The sequence below is a fragment of the Molossus molossus genome, unplaced genomic scaffold (assembly GCF_014108415.1).
Source record: "Molossus molossus isolate mMolMol1 unplaced genomic scaffold, mMolMol1.p scaffold_m16_p_13, whole genome shotgun sequence".
Taxonomy (NCBI): domain Eukaryota; kingdom Metazoa; phylum Chordata; class Mammalia; order Chiroptera; family Molossidae; genus Molossus; species Molossus molossus.
Genome location: NW_023425348.1, coordinates 19519473 through 19545722, shown reverse-complemented (window position 1 = coordinate 19545722; position 26250 = coordinate 19519473). Strand labels below are relative to the sequence as shown.

General features: G+C 39.3%; 1 protein-coding gene across 1 annotated transcript; it reads right to left on the bottom strand.

Annotated features, from left to right (window-relative positions):
* Positions 1-4492: 4492 nt before the first annotated feature.
* MMP8 (matrix metallopeptidase 8) lies at positions 4493-16313 on the bottom strand. The gene is made up of 10 exons (XM_036258496.1): positions 16113-16313; positions 14010-14251; positions 13195-13343; positions 12982-13107; positions 9980-10141; positions 8379-8496; positions 7495-7628; positions 6795-6948; positions 6035-6138; positions 4493-5873 (listed from the first exon to the last, which is right to left on the bottom strand). Exons 1-10 carry the CDS (start codon positions 16221-16223, stop codon positions 5770-5772), a joined length of 1404 nt encoding a protein of 467 aa, XP_036114389.1. The 5' UTR covers positions 16224-16313; the 3' UTR covers positions 4493-5769.
* Between the last annotated feature and the right edge of the window lie 9937 nt (positions 16314-26250).

Genomic DNA, 26250 nt, shown 5'->3' with positions numbered 1-26250 from the left:
GCCTCACCTGGGAAAGCTGAATCCCCAATACAGGGGGCTGCTGCTTTTCCCCACAGCTCTGGGAAGGAGCACACTAGCCACCATCCTTTGTGGCCGCAACTCAGCAAAAACTCTGAGTGCCCTCCAAGTCCTGGGTGTCCCCACAGAGTTCCAGCCCAGTCTGCCCTCCCTGGCCACAGCCCCCAGGTGAATGGCTGTGGCTATTTTAGCGCTCTGTCCAGGCTCTCTGTGCTGTAGAGCAGGCTTGGTCTTTATTCCCCAAGGCTGCTGCTCACAGCTAAGATTGCTGCTGTTGGTGGGCTCCCAGCCCGCCACCCTCTCGTGCCTCCACATATGCTACTAGTGTCTCTGGTTATATGGTCCTGTTTTTCTGCTTTACTGTTGCTTTTTTTCCCAAGGATTTGTCTTTATTATAGTTGTAATTCCTGCTTGTTCCTGGGATTGTCTGTGTAGCTTCCATTCACTCTGCCTCCATTTTCACCTCCTGTATGCCTATCTTGTTGTGCTCAGCTGGGTTGCACAGGCCTCTCTGGTGCCCCCGCACCCTGCAAGTCCCATGGGCAGGCAGCTGTATCACACCAGTCCCTCTGGGGCTTTGGCTTCCCACTACTGTTGTGAGCTGCTTGACCGCACAGGCCTCTGTGGAGCCCCAGGTCCCACTGCTGGTGGCTGGGGAGTGCTGCTTCCCCGTGGGGCTCAACTCCTGCTCAGCTTTTGCTTTCCTTATGTTATTTCTCTTATAATTCTTCCATTTTCATATTTCTCTTTAAGGACTATATATCTGTTGGTCCTCTGGATTGAATCTCTGTGTTTCTAATACATCCTTTACTATTTTCATCAACTTTATTTTCCTGCTGACCAATTGAGTTTCTTATTTCAGGTATATTTTTAATTTCTAAGAGCTCTTTCTTTTTCTCTGAGTATCTTTTTATTTTATTTCTTTATTTTTACATTTGTTAGTATTTTTGGACGTAAGATAGGTTTTATTTTGGGGAAATGTTAAATATATTTTTAGTTTATTTTGCTCCCAGAATTGTCTCTATTTCTTCAAAATTTCTCTTTGGGTCTGTTTTTTACATTAGTAGCTCCCCCTCCCCAAATATTTGAAGATATTGTGTTGTACAATCATTTTAAGAATGAGAAATAGGAAAGCTGACTGGCTCTGGCCTGGTAGTTTGCTTGGTTGGAGAATTGTCCTGTGTTTGATTCCCAATCAGGGCACATACCTAGGTTGAGGGTTCGATCCATGGTCCAGGTGCATATGGGAGGCAACCGACTGGTGTTTCTCTCTCACAATGTTTTTTTTCCTCTGTCTCTCTCCCTTCCTCTCTCTAAAAAGAAAATCAATAAAAACATATCCTCAGCTTAGCCGGTGTAGCTCAGTGTTGAGTGTTGACCCATAAACGAAGAAGTCACCAGTTCAATTCCTGGTCAGAGAATATGCCTGGGTTGCGGGCTCAATCTCCAAGAGGGGGCATGCAGGAGGCAGCCAATTGATGTTTCTCTCTCCTCAATGTTTCTGTGTCTCTCTCCCTCTCACTTTCTCTCTCTCTCTAAAAAACAAACAAACAAAACAAAACGTATCCTCAGGTAAGGATTAAAAAGAAAGATGACGCCCTGGCCAGTTTGGCTCAGCGGTTAGAGCGTCGGCCTGCGATCCGGAGAGACCCGGGTTCGGTTCCCGCTAAGGGCATGTACCTCGGTTGCAGTTTGTCCCCGGCCCTGGTTGGTCGTGCGGGTGGCAGCCACTCGATGTGTCCCTTCACGTCGATGTTTCTCTCTCTCTCTCTCTTCCTCTCTCTCCCTCCCACTCTATCTGCACAAAAAGTGGAAAAGTGTCCTCGGGAGAGGATTAAAAAAAAAAAAAAAGAAAGATGACTAGAAGCTACGTGTGCATGGGCAGAGTTTGTCAATTGATGACTTTCACTGCCTGAAAGTGGGGTGGATTCTAGATAGTTCATGTTATGTATTAATTGGAATGAGATTTTGTTGAATATAATAGAAAAAACAAAAATAACAGAAGATTAAACAGTAAAAATTTATTTTTTCTCTCAGGTCGGAGAAGCTCATTTGGGTGGTCCAGGGCCTGTATGAGAACTCCCCACTCTGAGGGATGTAGTCCACACCTTGCAGCACCCACTGCTCTTCTAGTGCAATGCTTCATCATGGTCCAGGTGGCTTCTAGCCTGGCAAATGCATCTGCATTACAGGCAGCAGGAATGGGAAGGCAGAAAAAATTAGTTCCTTTTCTCTTTCCAGAAGCCCATGCAATATTCTACTTTCACATTTTGGCAAGAAATTAAACACTTGGCCACATGAGCTGTAAGTGAGGCTGTGGACTGTTGTCTTCTAGCTGGATGTATTGCTACTGCACATAAAATTGGGGTCTTACTGCAGCAATGAAAGGAAGCCGTGTTCATGTAGGCAACTAGCAGTGTCTGCCACATTGAGATTTCTATAGTGTGTCTACAAATCTCTTTTTCTTAGGCTGGTAAGTTTCACCAATTTCCCACCATTTTAATCTTCCAACAACAAAGATGGAGGAGAGGCCTCTGGTGCCCTCTGTCACATCCCCTAGGAACACGGCTGATGTGGTTGCAGTGGCAGAGGATGGGTTTGTGTAACTCACCTAGCTCTGCCAAAGTCCAGCCTAAAGCACATACTGGATGTTCTTCTGCTTTCTGCCCAGAGCACTGAGATGCCATAGAGCCTGGCAGGTCAATGCCTTGGAGCCACGCAGTGGGGAACGGAATGGAAGGATGAGTGTGCTGGCCTACTCTCCACTGGAGATTTGAACAACTGATTGGTGTTCTGTAGGCTTCTCAGGTGGTCTGGATGAAACCAAACCTGTAGCAGTTACCAGTTGCCCACAGCAAACCTGATACACTCTCCTATTGGCTTTTGCTCCTTCTCTGCTTTAGTCTTCTTGCTACCTCTCTCTTGCTTCCTGGGACCATGTCCTGAACAAATAACTGCACCAAGGTCTTAGGCTTTGCTTTAAAAAAAACTACAATAAAAATTATCTTATCATTTAAATTCTAAGCTTCAATTCTCACATCGCTTGTACTCACATAAAACGTCGGTGTAACAGCCAGAAAATACCATACGTTGTCGAGAAAAGAACCAAAAAAAAGAATTTTTTGAATTCTTTCTTATACTTCATGTTTTTATTCACTTCCTATGACTATGAAATATGGTTAAAGAAATATATGGCCCTGGTTGGTTTGGCTCAGCAGTTAGAGCGCCGGCCCGCGGACTGGAGAGTCTGGGGTTTGTTCCTGCTAAGGGCATGTACCTTGGTTGCAGTTTGTCACCCCCCTCCCCCCGCCTGGTTGGGGTTGTGTGGGTGGCAACCAGTCAATGTGTCTCTCTCACATTGATGTTTCTCTCTTTCTCTTCCTCCCTCTCTCCCTTCTGCTCTATCTGATAAATACAAAAAAAAGTCCTCAGGTGAGGATAAAACAAACAAACAAAAAAGAAATAATATGCACTCAGTTTTTTTCTAAAAAATGCAAAGATGAGGTTTGGGCTGAGAATCTATCATGACCAGCAGGTGTTCTGAGAAGATGAATCTCCCATCTTCGTATCTGTACAAATGGATATAAGTGTTAGAAAATAGGATAACCTGAAACTGAAAAGCAAAATACCTACTTCATACAGACCATTTTATACTTGTTACATTGATGCTATGAATTGTTTATACATCTTTCTCACTTTCCCTAGCACAGCACCTATAACATGTAGGTCACTGATTAATCCTTGTGGAATAAGTGAACGGATTAGTAAAACTATAGCATATGCTAGTTTGTGTTTTCTCATCTTGTAAAGTAAACTGAGAGCAATGTGATGGCATATTTTAAGAAATATATTTTTGAGAACATTAAACATTTATAAAATATTTCATAACCTGTGAAGCAATATGTAAAATACTAGTATCAGTGTTACAATTCTTCTAAAAATGTTTTAAAATTCTCACTTGAGGATATATTTTTATTAATTTGAGAGAGAGAGAGAGAGAACAATGTAAGAGAGAAATATTGATTGGTTGCCTCCTGTCTGCACCTCGACTGGGGATTGAACCCACAACCTGGGTATGTGCCCTGATGGGGAATCAAACTCACAACCTTTTGGTGCACAGATGATGCTCCAACCAACTGAGCCACACTGGCCAGGGCTCAGTGTTATAATTCTGACAAGAAAATAAATGGCTGCAAATAGTATATAAAAACTTGCTATTTTTATACTCTAGATGAACTATGTGGTGGTATCTAAGAAATTATAGTAGATTACAAGTCAGTCATTTAACATAAAATATTTATTTTGAATTCATTTAATAGATAATTTTAAAAATCAGAATAAACTGCTAAATTATACTAAATAATAATTACCTATGGGATTTAAAGATGTTAATAGAAAAAGAAAATAGGATGTGCTAGAGATAAATATATTTTACAATTCACATATTTATTGTGTAATAAGGTACATAACATTCATCAACTGCAAATATGACATGCTGTTGAGGTCTGGACTAGACATTACAGTCTTACAAGTCTTAAAGTTCTTAACAGAAAAGAGCCATTAGCAAATTCATGCATCTAAGCTAAATTTATTGAGATTTATTGCATTTTGTGCCCAAGAAACCCCAGTTATGCATAGAGGGTGTCCTCCTGAGTATCCCAGGAAAAAAGGAAATAAAGAAATACAATCTCCCTGAGCCCACTTGCTTCAACTCTAGAAGGAGAAAGTGAGGAGGAAGCAGGAGATAAAATGATACCTCTCCTTTTTTGCTGCCACCTGCCACACCCCCAAAGATGCCAATAGTCCTTTCTGGGGGTTCAAATTTGTCATTCTGGGTTGACTCATTTTCTTAAGTGCAGATATACTGTATGAGCTTTCTAAGGCTGCCATAACAAAGTACCAAAACTTGGTAGCTTAAAACAACAGAAGTTTATTCTATCATAGTTCTGCAGGCTAGAGGTCTAAAATCAAGGTGTCGGAAAGGTCATGTTCTTCTCTCTGACCTTTCTAGGGAGGCTCTAGGGAGGATCCTACCCTGCCTCTTTCTAACTTCTGGTGGTTTCTGGAAGTCCTTGGCATGTAGATGCATCGCTCCAATCTCATCTTTATCTTCACATGGCCTTCGCCTGTCTCTCCTCCTCCTCTCATAAAGACACCTAGTCCAGTATAAACTCATCTTAACTAATTACATCTGCAAAGACTCTAGTTCCAAATAAGGTGCATTCATAGATACCTGTTTGGACTTAAACATGTCTTTGGGGGGACACAATTCAATCCACATGTATCAACAATATTTCTTTTCAAGAGTGGAAAATAGCACATTTTCAACAGAAGCAAGGGGTACTGTCTAAGCTGTTCATAATCTTTCCAACCAAAACCCAGTGCAAAATTGCACATAACATTATATTAAGACATGTTTAAAGAGACTTAGGAATATATAAGCTTTTAAAAGTCAGATAAGCAAATAATGAAATAGTGAAATTGGGGTGACAAAGAGGACTTAATCTCCTTTTCTTGTGATGGGTTCACTAACCTGAGATGGAATATAAAATAACTAAGTCAGACTCTGCAAACTGTGGACTACACCAAATGTATTTTCACTGAGGACAGGTTCAGTGAATACAGTAATAGCACACAGTGTTATTTACTCTTGAGAAAAGTATAAATAGGACACATGTTATGGATATGCAAATTAGACTTCCCTTTCAGATTCAGAAAATGGATACAAACACATTTGATTTTGCTTCTGCTTTATCTACAATTAAGCCATCTATTGCTTCTGTCAACTCTAGTGACTCTACGATCATTAAGATTAAATGCATAATATCTTGGTCCACTGAAGAAAAGGAAGTAGTCTAAAAAAAAAAAAGAGAGAGAGAGAATGTATTGAATTAGCGTGCAGACATAAGATCTCTGTTTTCAATTAAGACCCTACTCCCATCCCATGATAACATTCAAATGCAAATGTGCTATTTACAAAATTTAAACAAATTAATTATTATTTTTTTCTACTTACCATCCTGCTGAAAAACTGCATCAACTCTACTTATTATTCCTTGAAAGGTACTTGCTATGCTTTTGGGGTAACCTGGTTCCATGGATTGTCTTTGGTTATCATATCTGATGAGAAAAAAAATGCCCTCTGTTTTAAAACCAATACAATATATAATTATAATGATTTTATTTAAACAGCACATACTTTACAAAGTGCCTTCACATATATTTTTTCATTCAGTCCTCACAATGTCCTATTTACTGGGACTAAAATGGTTAACTTTGTTTTTTTATTTATCTCTGTTTATAAATTATATGGATATTATTACTAAGATGGGCTTTTGACGACTAGTGCAGTGTTATTTTTAAAAAGAAGAGCTATATTTTCTAAGGCTTTTAGTTAACAGCTACATAGTGTCTCTCTCTCGGAATAAATGTGAATCATAAGTCTAATTTGGGCACTGGATTTTGTAGGTTATCTGGATAGCACTTACTTGAGAATGTTAGACTTTGCCTCACAAATGAGAATTAGCCTCTTTTTTTTGCAGCCCATCCTAGTACTTATTAAGGTTTGCTTCGTGTCATGATATAGAATCCTCAATACCATTGTGCAGGCATTTTAATTTTATAAAAATAAAATTTCAAAAGTCACCACAACATCAATTATCTTATGAAAAAGAATGGCTATCAAAGACCACTTAGATTTTTAAAGCCTCCAGATTTGTAGACAGGGTAAATAAACATAAATTTCAATCTCAGGTTGAAAAAATAGTTGACCTTACCTCCAGAACTGGTTGTTCACAAAGAAGTATGTTTTTGTCCTGTAGGAAACAGCTGCATCAATTGCTTGAACACTGCTGGGGAAGCCGTAGTTTGATATATCCTTGGGATAACCTTGCTGAATGTCATAGCCATTTAGAGCCCAGTACCGGTTGCCTGCAAATGTTTAAGGTTATATGTTAGATCATGTTCTTCCTTTCATAAATGATGTGTACCACTTCTTATTCATTGCATACATTTATCATAGAAATGAAAATGTGACAAAGCATCTTTAGAGGATAAAGGTGGTCAAATGAAGCTCATGGGGCTGTGATAGCCCCAGTGGTTTCCTAGCTGCTGTTTAAAAAATTCCAACTTCTCAGCCTGACAATTGGATGTCTTATCTCGTGTGATGTCTATAGAGAGATTAAATTACAGCCTTGAGGAATCTTAGAAAATAATATCTGCGGTGAGGGTGGAGGAACACTAAAGGTTTTTTCTCATTTTGTAGATGAGAACACTGAGGCTGGAAGGGGATATGTCCTGATCAAGTTTACACAGCAGTTAATGGCAGAGATGGGACCAACCCAGGTCTCTAGACAAAGCATGGCCAGCGTAACCCTCTCACTGGCTCATCTTCTCTGAACCTACAGGGACCACAAAAAAGTTATTTTCTCCTCCCTTCAGGCAGAACTAAAATGAAATGAAACCCTAGGCAGTTACCTTTAAATAGGAAAACTAGGTCCCTGTCATATTCCTCATAAGCAGCCTGTATACCACTTGGCAGGGATGGCCAGAACAGAGAAATAAAATTCAAATCGATTCTTCGTAGCTGAGGATGCCTTCTCCAGAAGTATCTAATGGAACACAATGGGAGAACCACACACTCTGTAGTCTAAGTAGGCAGCTCTGTGAGTCTTGGGCTAGTATTGGCCCGTGTACGGTTGCTGGGAGGATATGACAAAATAAAAAGAGCAAAGTTTCTAGTACAGTGACCAGCATACAGCCAGTTTTTGTTGTGATGTTGCCCATCTGGTGAGTACTTTACAGTTTTCAGAGGGGGTCATAAGAGTGATCTAATTTGATTACATTTTACACTGTTTCCTCCTCACACATTGACAAGTCTTATTTTAGTCTCTTTTATTATTGTTCCTATAAAATGATGAGAATATTTAGAATATTCCAGAAAAAGCAGTACAAGTACATGCAGCCTGTGATTATATAACCACAAAACAGCCACTGGAAAAGAGAAAAATTCAATCACCTGGATGATTTGCCCCACAGCTTACGTGATAGTTTCCATTTACTTGATTAGATTTGGCTGAATTGAATAATGCTTTGGCTTTGGGTAAACCTAGCTATGGAGTTCCCAAGCAAGGAGAGCCCATGCCTATTTACATCACCACAAACACCTGAATGCTCATGAATGTTTTAGTTTTCTTTTCCTGAATGTTTTGAGTTACCCAGAAACCACTAGAAATTCCATTGAGAACATATGTGTAGATTTCAGAGAAGCTGAGTAATGTGTAATATGTGACTTAATTAAAACCCAGCTTTAAGTTATGCTAGTAAAAGAGGCCAAAGGAAGAAATAGTTCAATCTTATACTTGTCTTTAAAGAAAATTATTTCTCCACGGAGTGTGGTGATAGCATCAAATGTCAGAGTTGGATCACAGGCTGTGGGTGTGCTTGGTCCCGTTGGTTGGATAGGGTTGTCTGAAGGTCCTGAAAGATAAAAGGCTTTTTGTAAGCATAAGCCCAGTGTGGTTCGTTATTGTATTTCAGCACCTCTCAGGATGATGAAGGGTCTTCACATGAAGAGAAATGCTACCAGAGTACCACACAAGGCATCAAAGTAACTGTACATTTGTCCCTCTTAAAATTTTTTTAAAAATAAGAGTAATGGTTATTTTCAGAGACAGTTTCAGGTTAAATTATGAAGTATGCTCCCCATGCTAAAATCCTAATTTCATCTTTCTCCCCTTTTTGTTTCCTCTTTCTGCATTTTCCCCTATCAATTAATATCCAGTTCCTACTTCCCCTCCAAAATCCACCTCCAGGAAAGGAATTGATATCAGACTTGCACCCCACAGCATAAACCCAAGTCAAATTTTAGCACTATTTTTTCTATAAATATTTGCATTTCAGTGTGTTTTCTCATTGTAGAACAAAGTACTTTTAAAAAATTTAATGAACTGTAGCTTTATTTCTGCTTTATGATTAATATGATAAAATTCACACCTGGCTATTTGGACAAAAACATCTCATGAAGCAAAAGGTTCAGAGTAAGAAACCCTCATTTGCTAAGGTTGAGCTCTTGATAGATTTAAAATATCAATCAATTAATCAGCAATTAATTACTGACAACCTATTATGGCTAGGAATTATGGGATTTGGAGAGGGAGCAGAGGCCTTTTCTAACAGTTAAGAGGATTTAAAACATCGGTGAGCAAAGGAAGCAGTTTTCAGGGGAAAGGAGTTGGGGAGTGAAGGCAGAGTAGATCTTGTAATTCCTAAAACTTCTACTGTGATGAAAAACTTCCTTAGCTGTGGTAACCTGGCATGCTCAGTTTTGCAAAGCTATCCTACAGAAGAGGGCAGAATGCTTCCTCCAGCTCAGCTCCACTCCACTCTCCCTCATCCCACTTCCTTCAACACTCAGCTCTGAATTCTTGTTTTAGTCACAGCCACTAGGGGGCAGGAGGGCAAGAGGGAGAGAGAGGCAATGGTCTTACCAGACAGCACTTTAACAGGGGGAAAATCTTCTGTATTCCTCCTTGAAGTTTAAGTTACCACTTTCAAAAATGTTTCTTTCTGTCCATATCCATTCACATTCTCCTCCTTCCCCCACAAACAACAATCTTAATGTGCTCAATATGTATCTTTTCTTCAGCATATTGAAATGCCTTTCTTTGTCTATGTGAATTTTTTATTTATATAGATTTATATATTGTACAATTTAATTTATACTGTGTATTATGTATCGTTCTGTTTTTTTCCCCCCCATGACATTCAACGTTTAATTCAGTGCTTCTCATTGCTGTACACATTCCCTGGAGTGGATTGAACACATTTTACCTGTGCATTCTCCTTCCAATAGACTCCCCAGTGCCCTCCAACTTCTACCACCACAAACAGGGACTTCAGTGAATGCCTTTGACAAGCCCTGGTCTCACCATGTGCTGCAATGGTCTTCAGATGACCTTACCATAAATGGCCTGAATGCCATTGATGTCATCTTGAGGGAGTGAGTAGGTGCTGGGTTCATTGAAAGCATAGTTGGGATACATCAGGGCACCAGGGTCAGAGGAGTGAGAGAGCCCCAAAGAATGGCCAAATTCATGGGCAGCGACAAGAAACAAGTTGTAATCTGAAATGGAAGCATATGTGGTGAATGGCTCTAAGTGTATCCAAGGGTGGGGGAGATAGGATTTCTAGGAATGCAGCTTCTAAGCCAAAACTGCCAGGAGAAGCAGCCCTTCATGCCTGTTATTTTCTTTTATTCCTTCAGGTACCTGAAGAAATGATTAGAAGGAATCAAGGTAGGAGTTATAGGTTTAGATTAGATGACTATGAGCTTTGCATCACATTTTAGAATAAAAAACACCTCTCTTTATTGTGATGCCCATATTTCATGGATGTGGACTTGAGGCTTAGAGAAATGATGGCTGAGCCATCCCAGGTCTCATGAGTCTCAGACGTCCTCTCCTCTTGTGCACCCACCTGCACCCCTCTCCAGTCCTCGGGCTCATTAACAGGGTTTCAGGCAGTTAGAGAAGAAGCTGCCAGGCAGCAGAGTAGTCTCAGATGCAGAGCTGATTCACTGGTCACCCAGAGCCTACCACCAGCTCTCCAAGCAACTTCCAGAATTCTCCGCCAGAAAAAGACAAACCCTGACTCTTATTGCTCCCTTCCCTCACCTTTTAACTTCACAAGCATAGTGCCTTTCACAACTAGGAACTTAAAAATGTGAGGCTCATAGGTTTTTAGCAAATAAAGCCCAAGTTCCTTTGCCAAATCCAAGACCTCTCTTCATGGCTCCAGCAGACATCTGAGGGCTTGACTTCCAATGGCACCCTTCCCCCCAGCCAGGCCACTGCCATCTCACAGCACACTTTCCATTTTCATACACGCCTACATTGTAAATCATAGTTGCAGAGTACTTTTTTTTTAAAGAATAGATTATTGATTTTTCGAGAGAAAGGACGGGAGAGGGGGAGAGAGAGAAACATTGATGTTAGAATGCAACATCAATCAACTGTCTCAGTCATGTCCCCTACCTACTGGGGATTGAGCCCACAACCAAAAATTGAACTGGCAACCTTCTCGTGCGTGGAAGGATGCCCAACCAACTTAGCCACACTGGCTAGGGCACAGAGTACTTTCTTTATGCTAGGAAGTATAATATTATTTAATCTTCACATTTTTATGAATTTTTTAAAAGATATTTTTACAGTAAGGAATTGAAGTACATGGTCTTTTGAATATCTTGTATTAGTGTTGTAACTAATAAGTAGTAGACCTGGGGTCAAACCCAGTTATAATGGCAAGACTTGTGCTCTTACCACAGTGTTCAACTTCCTGTTGATAAGTAGCCTCATTAAATTCTGCCCATGCTCCAAGACTTGCTTTCTTGACTATTATAGCCTTTCTTTTTCAATTTGCATTTATGAATGCATTACAAAACACACCTTTGAGTGACAGGGACTCTGGGGGATTTATCACAGTGCACAATCTGGAAGGGGAAATGTATGCATATAAGATGGATATATAGAATAATGAGAGCAGTTAAGAGAAGGAGAAACAAAGGCTGTCTGCATTCTCAGGAGGAGGCCTCATTTCTGGCTGAAAGACAAGACAGGAAATGGCATTTGACACAACATGGGAAGAGAGAGATTTTGAAAGGTAGGATTTGGGGTGTGGGGAAAGGCATTTGAGGAAGAGGAAGCAACATAAGCAAATATAGGGAAGTTGGAAAGTACATGGTGTGATCTAGGAACAGTGAATACATCACGTGGCCATTGTATGTGAAATATGAAGAGAAGCCATGAAAGATGAAGCTGGAAAATCACCAAGAACCTTCAATGCCAAGGTATTTGGATATTATTTGGTCCATATAATGTAAGGACTGAAAGTTTTAAGCAGGAGACTACTGAAATTCCAGATGGACTTTTCAAAGACAAACCTTGCTGCAGTGTTGGGAAAGTTAGAGGGAGCAGAGATTGGAGGTGAACAGTTCAGGTGGGAACCTGGATCATTTAATTCAGGTGAAGGGTAATGATCATCTGAAGCAGCACGTTGGGCAGCAGGAATGCATAGTAGTTGAGAGTGCAGTCTCTCTTTGGGTACACACTCCTAGCACAGGGACTCAGGTGGAATAAACACCACCTACATGGTGAGAAGACGGTGGGAGGAGCAAGGCCCACGCAATGGTGAAAGCATCATTTTCTATTATTTTCTAAAGTGTCCTGTGACATGTTATTGCCCATGATCCTGTGAAGTACCATATGGACTGGAAGTACCTGTCCTTGTCCTCAAGTCTTCTCTTTAGCTGTTCCAACTCTTTTTATTCTGAGTCTTCTCCTGAGAAAGGTAGTTTGCTACATAGGAACATGCATTGAAAAAGAGCTCTGTGAAGACAAAATAACTAGACGGAAAAGAAGGTGGCCACTTTTTTATAAGTAGGACAGTTTTCTAAATGAACCCAAATATTTCTGAATTGCCAAAAATAGGATCTTTTACAAACATCATAACATTTCAGAATATTAAGAGAAAGATATACCCTAAAGCAGTGGTCAGCAAACTTTTTCTGTACAAGTCCAGGTAGTGACTATTTTAGGCTCTGTGGCAACGACTCAGCTCTGCCACTGCAGCAGGAAAACAGCCACAGATGATACACGGACAAACAAGCGTGACCCTGTTCCTGGAAAACTATATTTACACACACAGGGCCAGGCAGCATTTAGCCATGATCTGTAGCTTTCTGATTCCTGCTTTAGGAAACAAGATCAGTAATTAGCTTCAGGATTTTTTTTAAATCTAAATTAACTTAGTATCTTGAGGTAGCAAAAATTTAAATGATCAGTTTGTGTGAGTTTGAAGTGTTACAATAACGTGTGTGTGTGTGTGTGTGTGTGTTGGCCATGGTAAATTCTAGTGTGGCAAATATTTATTCGAAAGCCACATGTTGACCTAACCTGGTTAACTTACTTTCAGAGGTTTTAGTCCATGTTTCTTCTGCATCAAAATGAGCATCTCCTCCAATATCTTGGCCTGGCTGAAAGGCATGAGCAAGGATTCCATTGGGTCCATCAAATGGAGAATTGTCACCATGAACTGAAATAAAATAATTTGTATTACATCTTTTCCAACTCTCATGTTAGGCAGAGAAAGCAAAATTGAGCATGACTGTTTCAAGCCCACCTCTTTGGACAAAAGCAATATTGATGTCTACATCATCCTGTGAGGTCTGGGTGAAGCTCAGGGGTGACGCGTCACTCCAGACTTGAAAGGCTTTCTTAATAGCTGCTTCGACATCAGCCTCTGACAGTTGTGGGGTATAGTTAATAATCCTTCAAAGGAAGAAGAGGTGTGAAGGCTCATTATTGTTTAGAACAGCACTCCATCAATAGCTTGAGTCTCTCCATTTTGGACTGAGTTGCATACGTGATGAGCTACTGCTGGAGAGGGTATATGAGGGAGTGCAGAACTCAGCATTGAAGACAGACATGGATTCTGGACAAGGTATTGCATGACTTTAAATCTAGTTTTTTTATTTATAAAATGAGGATAATAAAATAGCACCCCTTCTACAGGGTTGTAGTGAGGAATTAAGTACAAGTAAAGCATTTATTTCACTGCTTGGCAAATAGTAGCATTTAACAAATATTGGATAATATTATTATCATAAGATACATGAAAGGTGTGGTCCGTTTCTCTCCAGCAATGATTAAGCCTTTTTTTTGGATTCTAAAGTGAGTCCTCAGACAGACAGTCTAATATTAACAGTCCTTTTTAGATTACTGGAGAAGGATGTCAACAATGGCACACTTTGGAGTGAAGAGATGTTTACCCCTTCATTCTCAGATTCACTCATTAGCACCTAAACCCTACAAGGGCAGGGATGCTTATTTATTTGTCTCTGGTATATCTCAAGTCCTAGAACAGTGCCTGTCACATTATAAATGCTCAGTAAACACTGGCTGAATGAACACGTTTTGAAGCCCTAGGAGTATCACCTGTAGGTCAGGTCAGTGTGTTTCCACCTGGGGGATCCTGGGGTTAACATAAAATCACCCGTGTCAGGCACTCCACAGCGAGCCTTCTGCATCATCTCCAGAGTTTCCTCATCGGGCTTCCCCGTCACGTTCAACCGGAAGAATCGCTGCATTTCTTTAAGCTTTTCAACAACCACACTGGCGCTGTTCTTTGCAGTCTGATCTCTGACCTTTGGTAATTGGTAGAACTTTTCTAGGTAATTCTGGACAAAGAAAAACCTGTGAGGGAACTTGCTCAGAAATTACCTTCAATTCTCTGGGCATTCCACACTCCTCCTAAGTTACTGCAGACTTTGGAACAGTCTGATAACCTGATGGTCACAGGAACAAAAAACAACTTTGTGGTTTGACTTTGAGAGAACAGTGTCTATTGAAAAGAACAGCCCTCGGTCAGTGCTCCTATTAATGCTTATACAAAAAATAGGTATTTCATAAAGGATGAGGTCCAAGTCCTCATGCAAAATGCTAGACTACAGCCGGGAGGCTGCCTCCTTATTTTTAGTAAAAATAAATAGCACTAGCATTTATTGACTTTTTGAGGTACTAATTGCATCAATGCAGATTCTCTCTTTTGATCCTCTTTTCACTACTATAGAGGGAACTCACTCCTCCTTATTAAGAAGTGGAGGTGCAGAGAAGGAAGAAACCCACCAATATGACAGTTCAGGTCCCAACTCATCATATTGCTTCTCAAATGAGAAGTGGCAATTTCAAAAAGGAAATCCAACTATGTTTGGGGGCAACAGCAGCCTCAATAGCATTTTATCTAGCACAGTAACTCTTTTAAAGGGGCCAACATTCATTGGGAAGTAAAGGTTCTGAGGGGTGGTAAGCCAATCCTAAGACTTCTTTCTTTCTTAAAAAAATATATTTTTTTATTGATTTGATTTGATTTTTTTAGAGAGAGAGGAAGGGAGAGAAAGAGCTAGAAACATCGATGTGGGAGAGAAACATCCATCGGCTGCCTCCTGCATGCCTCCTACTGGGGATCAAGCCCACAACCCAGGCATGTGCCCTGACCAGGAATGGAACAGGGACCTCTCAGTCCATGAGATGACACTTAATCCACTGCATCACACTGGTCAGGCAAGACTTCTTTTTTTCAACTTAAGCAGCCTGTGAATACCTGGTACTTTGCAAGTGACAGAGGAAAGGACACTTTTGGACTCTCGTAGGCTATGGGATCAGATTGGTTTGGGTTTGAATCTTACTTCTGCCACAAACAAACTCTGAGTTCTTGGACATATCACTTAACTGACTGAAGAGTCACTTAAGGGTTGTCATGAGGATGAAATAAATTAATATCTCTGAAATATTTAGCAGAGTGCCTAGTACAGAGTAAATACTGAATAAACTAGCTATTAGACCAGGGGTTACTATTATCATTATAAGAGATATATTTAAAAAGTAAAATAGAAAAAGAAACAAGAACAATGCTTTTCTAAAACTGTAATGCTAAGAAAATTGTGCATGACAAATTTGTGACAGCATTTTCTTTTGTGTCTTAAAAAGTTGGCCTGACATTTATGTGAAACAACAGAAACAAACTATTGGTTCTGCTTTTGTTGTGCTTCCAAGAATTTACAGACAGCCTCGTAATCTGGTGTAAGGAAATGGCTTACACTATAAACTGATTTTATTTCCTTATAATTTTCCATCCTCAAGTTCTCTTGTACACCTGGGATTTTTGGCTGCAAAGACAAGTCATATAAAAAGCTCCAGACATGTAGTAACTGGGTTGCAGATGTACTGGAAGGGGAAATCTTAGGTAAGTAAAAAGAAAACCATTCAGTTTTGTAATTAAAACCATTCCTGCTGAAAGGGTTCCTCAGCTGCAGGGAGCTTGGCAGGGTTTTGTCAGGATCTGAAGAGCCCAGCTTGTTTTCATGCCTGGCTTTTAGAGGATCCAAATCACAGAACCCTCCAAATCACTGAAATGAGATGTTTAAGCTCAAACAGATCATTCATATAATTTCTTTCAGGTTGTTTGAGCTAAAAAGAGGAAACAACCAATACAATTTTCTAATTACCAGCAAATCAATCACCAACCTGATTGTAATTTACCTGAACAACTTTCATATTTTTCTCTTCTTTGAGTTGAGAAGATACTGGCAAGGCCTTGGAAAGCTGCATTTGGAGTAAGAGCAGAAGTGGAAGCATCTTCGGACTGGACATGGCCCTTCTCCAAACTCGACCTCCCTTGCCTTCCTCTCTGCCCCTCTGCAAAGTGCCCTTCCCCTGCTGGGTGCCCAGATGTTCACAGCATCATGTATATGTCCCTCACTGCTCTCTTTTGGTCCCTTATAAAGCTGTATCTTAAACAATTGCCACACCAGAAACATGAAGAAACATGGTCAATTACACTGTGACAATTTTGCAATATTGTAATGTGATTTTGTGCCCTCCACAAAGGAGGAGTCTTTCAACAGAAAACAGTGCAATTTGATACTCTTTACTTTTGGGGTTTTTAGTTAGATATTTTCTTTTGTAAAATTGTCTAGTCAAGGAAAAGGAATAGGAGACTAATCGTGAAGTTATGAACAGCAGTTGTCTGTGGTTTATACTTGCTGGGTATGTAAGATGCTGAGGCTGTGTTAATTTATGCAGGAGAATACTGTTAGATAAGCAGATAGTGTCTTGGGACCAAGGAGCCCAGTTTGAGAACCTCTGCACTTACTACTTTTGCTGTGTGCCAGGAGATTTGTATGGGGGTCTTGGAGCAGCTTCCGGAGGATGTGGTTTTGGCATCAGTGTTTTAGAAAACCACAACCTGCAAGCTGGATTTTCCACAGGAAAGTCAAAGAAAGCAACACTGATGATAATAATAATCAACATTTGCTGGATAGTTATGATGTCCCAGACATATATCCTCTACCTATATCACTTCAAGTCATTCTCACACAACCTTGGGAGGTAGATGCTATTATTATCTGTATTTTGCACAGGAACTCAAATCCAGAGAAGTGAGGTGACTTGTACAAGTCATATGCCAAGACTCTGGAGGAACCAGGATTCAATCCCAGGTGGAATGTTTAGGGAGGCTAACTGCAGCCAGTATATCAGGCTGATCTCTAGTCTCCACTGGAATGCCTGGCTCGTCCAATTTTTCACTAGAAAATAACAAACAAGCAAACAAATTAAAAAACATTATTTCCATAAGTTTCAAAGCAAATAGGAAGATAGAGAACATTTAGTTTCAGCCCTGGCCCAGTGGCTTCATTGGTTGGAGCATCGTCTCATACACCAAAAAGTTGTGGGTTCAATTCCTAGTCATGGCACATACCTAGGCTGCAAGTTCAGTCCCCAGTTGGGGCAAGTGAGGCAATCAATCAATGTCTCTCTCTCTCTAAAAAAAATAAATAAAAATATATCCTTGGGTGATGATTTAAAAAAATTTAGTTTTGAACAGAGACAATACAATGCAAAATAATGAGGTATCATTCTGTCTCATTAATGTCATCCCTAATTGGCTAGTCCATAGCAGATATAGAAAATTGTATTTTTATGGTTCAGTTTTGATTTTTAGGTCTAAAAGGATAAACTAATTGCATAGGTATAGTCTGTTTTCTTTGTAGTTAAAAAACAAGGGCCCAGCCAGCTGGGATGGGCAAAGGTAGCTGGGAAAGCTGCCTGGAGGTGTTCATGTGCCCAAATCTTAAAGGATGAATAGATTCCCAATGGGATAGAGAATGTGATCCCATAGAGGAACTAGTGTGCACTAAGTGCAGAAGTATGCCCAGTGAAGCATATGGTGACTTTGATTCATACATATAAGCCAAGGCAGAGTGTCCTTTGCATCAGGCATTTAAAAAAAAATTTCTCACCCTAAGGTATTTTTTCATTTATCTCCAGATAGCGTGGGAGAGAGAGAGAGAGAGAGAGAGAGAGAGAGAGAGAGAGAGAGAGAGAGAGAAGCTGGGGGAGAGAAACATGGATGTGAGAGAGACATATTGATTGGCTGCTACCTGCATAACCCTGACCAGGGCCAGGTTCGACCACAACCGAGGTACATGCTATTGACCGGAATCAAACCTGCAACTCTTTGGTCTATGGGCCATCGCTCTAACCGCTGAGACAAACTGGCCAGGGCAGCATTATTGAACTTTGATGATCAGGATGGATGTCTACGCACTTTGATCAAGGTACTAGGAAATTGCTGGGGTCAGTTACAGTGAAGGGTAAAGACTATTGGACTTGAAATTATACTACTGGGTTCAAATTGTAGTTCTGGAGCTTCCTCTTTACGCAACTTTCAGCAAATCATTTCAATTCTTCTGAGCCTCAACTTGCACATCTATTATTCTGGTACATTTACATCTTCCTCGTACAGCATAGAGAAGATTAGATAGTATATGGAAAAGCTCTATGTAAACCCTCCAGTGTGATGTTCTCTTTGCATTGTGAATGTGGTGAAGTTATGATCTTGCTAGTTCATGTGTCCATTCTGTGAATTAAGTTAGCAGTGTTGAAAAGGTCCTCTTTTCCAGAAGGAGAAGTGCTTCAAAGTTAAGCCACAGAGTAATGAAGTAATTCTTATACAGTTTCCTTCAGCATCCAGTGTGCAGTGCAGACAGGGAACAATATGCATGTAACTTATATACCCTATCAAATAAGGAAAGCATGCATATTAATTGCCTGCACTCTGTAGCTGTCTTAGATGTTCACTATCTACTATCTCCTTTAAACTTCAAAAGAACCCAAGGAAGTAGGGTTTATTATCCCTATGTTGAAGATAAGGACATTGAAGTTAGAGATCTGATTCAAACTTACTTTTCCAGTTATTCTTCCTAGAACCCTCTTTGTTCTCTCAGCAGAAAAAATTCAAAATAAGGCAATGGTTCTCAATCTCAGTTCTACATCAAAATATGTGCTAAAAATACAGAAATGGGCTTCATTTCTCCTACTGAGTCAGCATATCTGGAGTAGGCCTCAGGCATATACAATTTAATTTTAATTTTATTTTGTTAATTAATTTTTGTTACAGATGTTTCTCCTTTTCCCACATAGACACCTTCCTCCTGTTCCCGCCCCCCGCCCCCGCAACCCAGCATTGTTGTCTATATCTATTGTCTATATGTCTATTGTTGTGCATGAACTTACATGCATATAAGTTCTTTGGTTTATCTCTTCCCTCGCCCCTACCCCTTCCTCTGAAGTTTGTCAATCTGAACTGTACTCCTTTCTATGTCTCTGGGTCTATTTAGTTCATCAACGTCTTTTGTTTATTATATTCTAGAAATAAGTGAGATCATGTGGTATTTGTCTTTCTCTGATTGGCTTATTCCACTGAGCATAATATTCTGCAGGTCCCTCCATGTCATCTCAAAGGATAAGAGATCTCTCTTTCTTTCAGCTGCATAGTACTCCATTGTGTATATGTACTATTGCCTTTTTATCCACTCATTTATTGATGGACAATTGGGTTGTTTCCATATCTTAGCAATTGTAAACAGTGCTGCTATGAACATAGGGGTACATATATTTTTTTGAATTGGTGTTTTAGGCTTCTTAAGATATATTCCTAGAAGTGGGTTCAGTGGGTCAAATGGCAGTTCAATTTTTAATTTTTTGAGGAAACACCATATTGTTTTCAATAGTGGCTGCACCAGTCTGCATTCCCACCAGCAGTGTACTGTAGTCGCCTTTTTTCCACACCCTCACCAGCACTTGTTGTTTGATGATTTGTTGATGGCAGCCATTCTGGTAGGCCTGAGGTGATACCTTATACTCATTTTAATTTGCATCTCTCTGATGGTTAGTGATGTTGAGCATTTTTTTTTATGTCTCTTGGCCACTTATATTTCCTGTTTGGAGAGGTGTCTATTTAGATTCTGTGCCCATTTTTAAAATTGCATTCTTTGTCTTCCTTTTGTTGAGTTGTATGAGTACTCTATATATTTTGGAGATTAAGCCTTATCTGATGTATTATTAGCAACTATGCTCTCCTATGTAGTGGGTTCCCTTTCCATTTTGATGATTATTTCTTTTGCTGTGCAGAAGCTTTTGAGTTTGATGTAGTCCCATGTGTTCATTTTCTCCTTTGTTTCTGTTGCTTTAGGTGATGTATCAGTGAAAATTCTATTGTATATGATGTCTGAAATTTTGTTGCCTACATTTTCTTCTAGAGTTTTTATGGATTCATGAGTCACATTTAAGTCTTTTAATTATTTTGAGTTTATTCTTGTGTATGGTGTAATTTGATGGGCCAGCTTCATTTTTTTTGCAAGTAGCTGTCCAATTTTCCTAACACCATTTATTTTTTATTAATTAATTAATTTATTTTTGTTACAGATGTTTCTCCTTTTCCCCCCACTGATTACTCCCTCCCCCACCCTCCTCGCCCTGTCCCCAGTTTTGTTGTCAATGTCCATTGTTCATGCATACATACATATAAGTTCTGTGGTTTATCTCTCCCCCACCACCTTCTCTTCTGGGGATTGTCAGTCTGTACCTCGCTTCCACGTCTCTGGGACTATCCCATTCCTCAGACTGTTATGTTCATTATATTCTACAAATAAGTGAGATCATATGATATTTGTCTTCTGTCTGGCTTGTTTTGCTTAGGATAATACTTTCCAGGTCCCTGCATCTTGTCTCAAAGGATAAGAGATCTTTCTTTCTTACGGCTGCATAGTACTCCATTGTGTATATGTACCACAGCCTTTTTATCCATTTGTCTTCTGATGGACATTTGGGCTGTTTCCAGATCTTAGCTATTGTAAATAGTGCTGCTATAAATATAGGGGTACATATATTCTTTCTGATTGGTGTTTCAGGCTTCTTAGGATATATTCCTAGAAGTGGGATCAGTGGGTCAAATGGCAGTTCAATTTTCAAGTTTTTGAGGTAACACCATATTGTTTTCCACAGTGGCTGCACCAGTCTGTATTCCCATCAGCAGTGTACTAGACTCCTCTTTTCTCCACACCCTCGCCAACACTTGTTTGATGATTTGTTGATGGCAGCCATTCTGACAGGTGTGAAGTGAGACCTCATTGTTGCTTTAATTTGCATTTCTCTGATGATTAGTGATGTTGAGCATTTCTTCATATATCTCTTGGCCATTTGTATGTCCTGTTTGGAGAGGTGTCTATTCAGTTCCTCTGCCCATTTTTTAATTGGTTTCTTTGTTTTCCTTTTGTTGAGTTGTATGAGCACTCTTTCTCTCTCTCTCTCTATATATATATGTGTGTGTGTGTGTGTGTGTGTGTATATATATATATATATATATATATATATATATATAATCCTCACCCGAGGACATTTTTCCATTTTTTTGTTCAGATAGATTGGGAGGGGGAGAGAGAAAGGAAAACATCAACGTGAAAGGGACACAAGTCGTTGCCACCCGCACGACCCAACCAGGGCTGGGGACAAACTACAACCGAGTACGTGCCCTTAGCAGGAACGTAACCCGGGTCTCTCTGGAAAGCAGTCTGATGCTCTAACCGCTGAGCCAAAAAGCCAGGGCTATATATATTGGAAATTAATACCTTATCTAATATATCATTGGCAATTTTGTTCTCCCATACAGTGGGTTGCTTTTCCATTTTGATGATTATAACATTTGCTGTACAGAAGCTTTTGAGGTTGATGTAGTCGCATGTGTTCATTTTCTCCTTTGTTTCTGTTGCCTTAGGTGATGTATAGTGAAAATTCTGCTCTGTATTTTGTCTGCAATTTTGTTGCCTACATTTTCTTTTAGGACATTTATGGATTCATAAGTCACATTTATTTCTTTTATCCATTTTGAGTTTATTCTTGTGTAGGGTGTAAGTTGATGGCCTAGTTTCTTTCTTTTTTTTTTTTTGCATGTAACTGTCCAATTTTCCCAACATTATTTATTAAAGAGGCTGTCTTTACTCCACTGTATACTCTTGCCCCCTTTGTCAAATATTAACTAAGCATATTGTCCTGGGTCCATTTTTGGGTTCTCTATTCTGTTCCATTGATCTATCTGCCTGTTATTGTGCCAGACAAGGCTGTTTTGATTACAGTGGCTTTGTATTGTAACCTGAAATCTGGTAATGTGATCCCTCAAACTTTGTTCTTTGTCAAGATTGCTGAGGCTATTCGGGGTCTTTTTTTGGTTCCATATGAACTTCTGAAGTATTTGTTCTAGTTCTGTGAAGTATGTCATTGGTATTTTGATGGGGATTGCATTGAATCTATAGATTGCTTTAGGTAGTATGAACATTTTAATGATGCTGATTCTTCCAATCCATGAACAAGGTATGTGCTTCCACTTTTTTATATGTCTTCCTCTATTTCTTTTTTCAATGTCCTGTAGTTTACTGCATATAGGTTTTTTATTTTTTTGGTTAAGTTTATTCCTAGTTATCTTAATTTTTTTGCTGTGATGATAAATGAGATTGTTTTTTCAGTTTCTCTTTCTGTTAGTTCATCATTGGTGAATAAGAATGCCATCGATTTCTTGATGTTAATTTTGAATCCTGCTACTTTGCCAAATTCATTAAGTCTAGTAAATTTTTGATGGAGTCTTTGGGGTTTTCTGCGTATAGTATCATGTCATCTGTGAATAATGACAGTTTCACTTCCTTCTTTCCAATTTGGATTCATTTTATTTTTTCTTCCTGTCTGATTTCTATGGCTAAGACTTCCAGTACTATGTTAAATAAGAGTGGCGAAAGTGGGCATCCTTGTCTTGTTCCTGTTCTTAAGGAAAATGCTTTTAGTTTTAGCCCATTGAGTGTGATGTTCGCTGTAGGTCTTTCATATATGGCCTTTATTATGTCGAGATATAATCCCTCTATTCCCAGATTGCTAAGCATTTTTATCAGAAATGGGTGCTGGATTTTGTCAAATGCTTTTTAAGTGTCTATTGATATGATCATATGATTTTTATCTTTCATTTTGTTTATGTGTTGTATAACATTTAATGATTTGCAAATATTGTACCAGCCTTGCATCCCTGGGATAAATCCCACTTGGTCATCGTGAATAATTTTTTTGACGTATTGCTGGATTTGATTTGCTACTATTTTGTTCAAGATTTTGGCATCTATGCTCATCAGGGATATTGGTTTTCTGTAGTTTTCTTTCTTTGTAGTGTCTTTCCTGGTTTGGGAATTAGAATTATCCTGGCCTCATAAAACAAGCTTAGAAGTCTTCTTTCTTCTTGAATTATTTGAAATAGTTTGAGGAGAATGGGTGTTAATTCTTTGAATGTTCAGTAAAATTCCCCCATGAAGCTGTCCGGGTCTGGGCTTTTGTTTGCTGGGAGAGTCTTGATTACATCTTCAATTTCTTTTGTTGTTATTGGTCTGTTCAAGTTTTCTATCTCTTTCCAGTTCAGTTTTAGGAGACTATGTGTTTCTAGAAATTTGTCCATTTCGCTTAGATTGTCAAATTTGTTGCTATATAATTGTTCATAATATTTGTTAACGATCCTTTGTATTTTTGTGTTGTTAGTTATTATTTCTCCTCTTTCATTTCTGATTTTGTGTATTTCTCTCTCTTTGTTTTTTGGTGAGTCTAGCTAATGGTCCATCAATCTTGTTTATCTTTTCAAAGAACCAGCTTTTTGTTTCATTGATTCTTTGAATTGTTTTTTTTGGTGTCCATGTTATTTATTTCTGCTCTGATCTTTACTATTTCCTTTCTCCTCCTTGCTCTGGGAATTTCTTTCTGTTTGCTTTCTAGTTCTTTAAGTTGCGAGGTTAGATAGTCTATTTGAAATTTTTCTTGCTTCTTGAGGTAGGCCTATAGTGCTATGAACTTCCCTGTTAGACTGCTTTTGCTGCATCCTATAGATTTTGTGTTGTTGTGTGTTCATTTTCATTGGTTTCCAGGAAGTTTTTAATTTCTTCCTTGAATTCCTCGGTAACCCATTCATTGTTTAATAACATGCTATTTAGCCTCCATGTATTCAAATGCCTTTGCATGTTCTTGTTGCAATTCATTTCTAGTTTTTTTGCCATTGTTATCTGAGAAGATGCTTGATATGATTTCAATCTTCTTGAACTCATAGAGACTTAGTTTGTGTCCTAACATGTGGTCTATCTTTGAGGATGTCCCATGCGCACTTGAGAAGAATGTGAATTCTGAAGTTTTGGGGTGTAATTCTCTGTAGATATCTATTAAATCCATTTGATCTAGTGCTTCATTGCGAGTCTGTGTTTCCTTGTTAATTTTTTGTCTAGAGGATATATGCAGTGATGTCAGTGGGGTGTTGAAGTCCCCTGCTATGATTGTATCGCTGTTTTCTCCTTTGAAGTCCTCCATATGATTTTTAATATATTTTGGTGCTCCTATATTGGCTGCATATATGTTTATCAAGGTTATATCTTCCTGTTGGATAGATCCTTTCAATACTATGTAGTGGCCTTCTTTGTCTCTAGTTATGGCCTTTATTTTGAAGTTTATTTTATCCATTGTGAGTATTGCTATGCAGCTTTATTTTTCTTTTCATATTCTTGAAATATTTTTTCCATCCCTTCACTTTCACTCTATGTAAGTCTTTTATTGTGAACTAGATCTCTTGTAAGCAACATATGTATGAATCATGCTTTCTTATCCATTCAGCTACTCTGTGTCTTTTGATTTCATCATTTAATCCATTTACATTTAAGGTTATTATTGATATGTGGTATTTATTGCCATTTTTGTTTATTGTTTATTTTTTTTTTCCTATTTCTTCTGCTTATTACAGCAGTCCCTTTAACATTTCTTGCAGTACTGGTTTGGTGCTCATATATTTCCTCAGCCTCTTTTGTCTGGGAAGCTCTTTATTTCACATTCTATTTTGAATGATAGCCTTTATGGATAGAGTACAGTTGTCCCTCACCACTTTTCACTTCGACTTTCGCAGCTTCACTCTATCATGTTTTTTTCAAATATATTCATTAAAAAGTTGATGGAGACAGTGAAAGTGATATAGTGTGCTCTTGGTTGTCTGAGTCAATTGTACACAACTCTATTACAATTAAAATTAAAATCACTGTACTTATGGACTGTAGGCCTATGTATTCGAACACCCCTACAAATCCTTCAACACTAGGTGCAACCTCTAGACCACTCCTTGTGTGTGGGCAATAACTTTTTTCCAAAAAATTGGGTGTGGTAAAACCAAGCCAATCAGAGCATACTGTTCACTGATTGGCTATCCTATCCTCTTCTTATCTTGGCCACTGATTGGCTCAGCCTCATGCAAGTTGATTTCTGTCATACAAGCGTCTACATCACTACACACTGGAAGCATCTTTGATCTTGAAAGTGTTTGCGATTTTTGAGAACTTTTATCTAAGCCCCATGATGGCTCCTAAACGTGCTGCTTCTTCTAAGCCTTCTGATGATGAAACTAAGTGCCAGAGGAAGATGCTTACCATCCAGGAAAAGGTGAAACTCTTGGATATAATCGAAGATGGCAAGAAAATTGTGGAGGTTGCCCACCATTATGACTTGAATGAGTGTACTATTTGTTCCATCAGTAAAGATGAAAAGAACATCTGTGCATCAGCTACTGTCTTTTTCAACAAGGAAGCAAAGTGCATCGTGACAAGTTGTAAAAAGTTCATAGTGAAAATGGAGCCTGCCCTAGCCATTTGGATGAGTGACAGCTGCAACAAAAACATTCTGTTGGATTCGCTGGTCATCTGGGAGAAGGTGAGGCAGCTCTATCTGTGCTTTATGGTGGATGAACCTTAACCAGGACCGTCTTCTGCAAAGTTCATGGATTTCACAGTGAACAAGTGTTGGTTTGAGAAGTTCCAGAAGTGGTATCATGTGAAGAGTGTCATTCTCCATGGAGAAGCTGCCTCTGCTGACCAGCCTACAGCAGAGGACTATGTGAACAACATGTTCCAGAAGATCCTTGAGGAGGTCGAGTATCATCCAGAACAGGTGTCCTTAACTGACGAGGATCTGGTGGAGATGACTAAATCAGTGAGTGAGGAAGAGGAAGAGCAGTCAGAGGTTCCTGGGGGTCAGGAGGAAGAAGTTGGCTTTACACTTGAGCGTCTCTCGCAAGTTGTGAGAACTATTAAGGTAGTACAGGACATGATTGGTGAATGGAACCCACAAATGATGTGTGCATTGTGGTTCCAGAATGCACTTGATGGAGCTATAGAACCCTACAAAAGCCTCCTCACACATATGAAAAGACAGCAGTAGCAACTGCCTATCATGATGTTCTTTAGCTGTGCACCCAGACACCCAGTGCCTAGGAGTACTCCTAGTACTC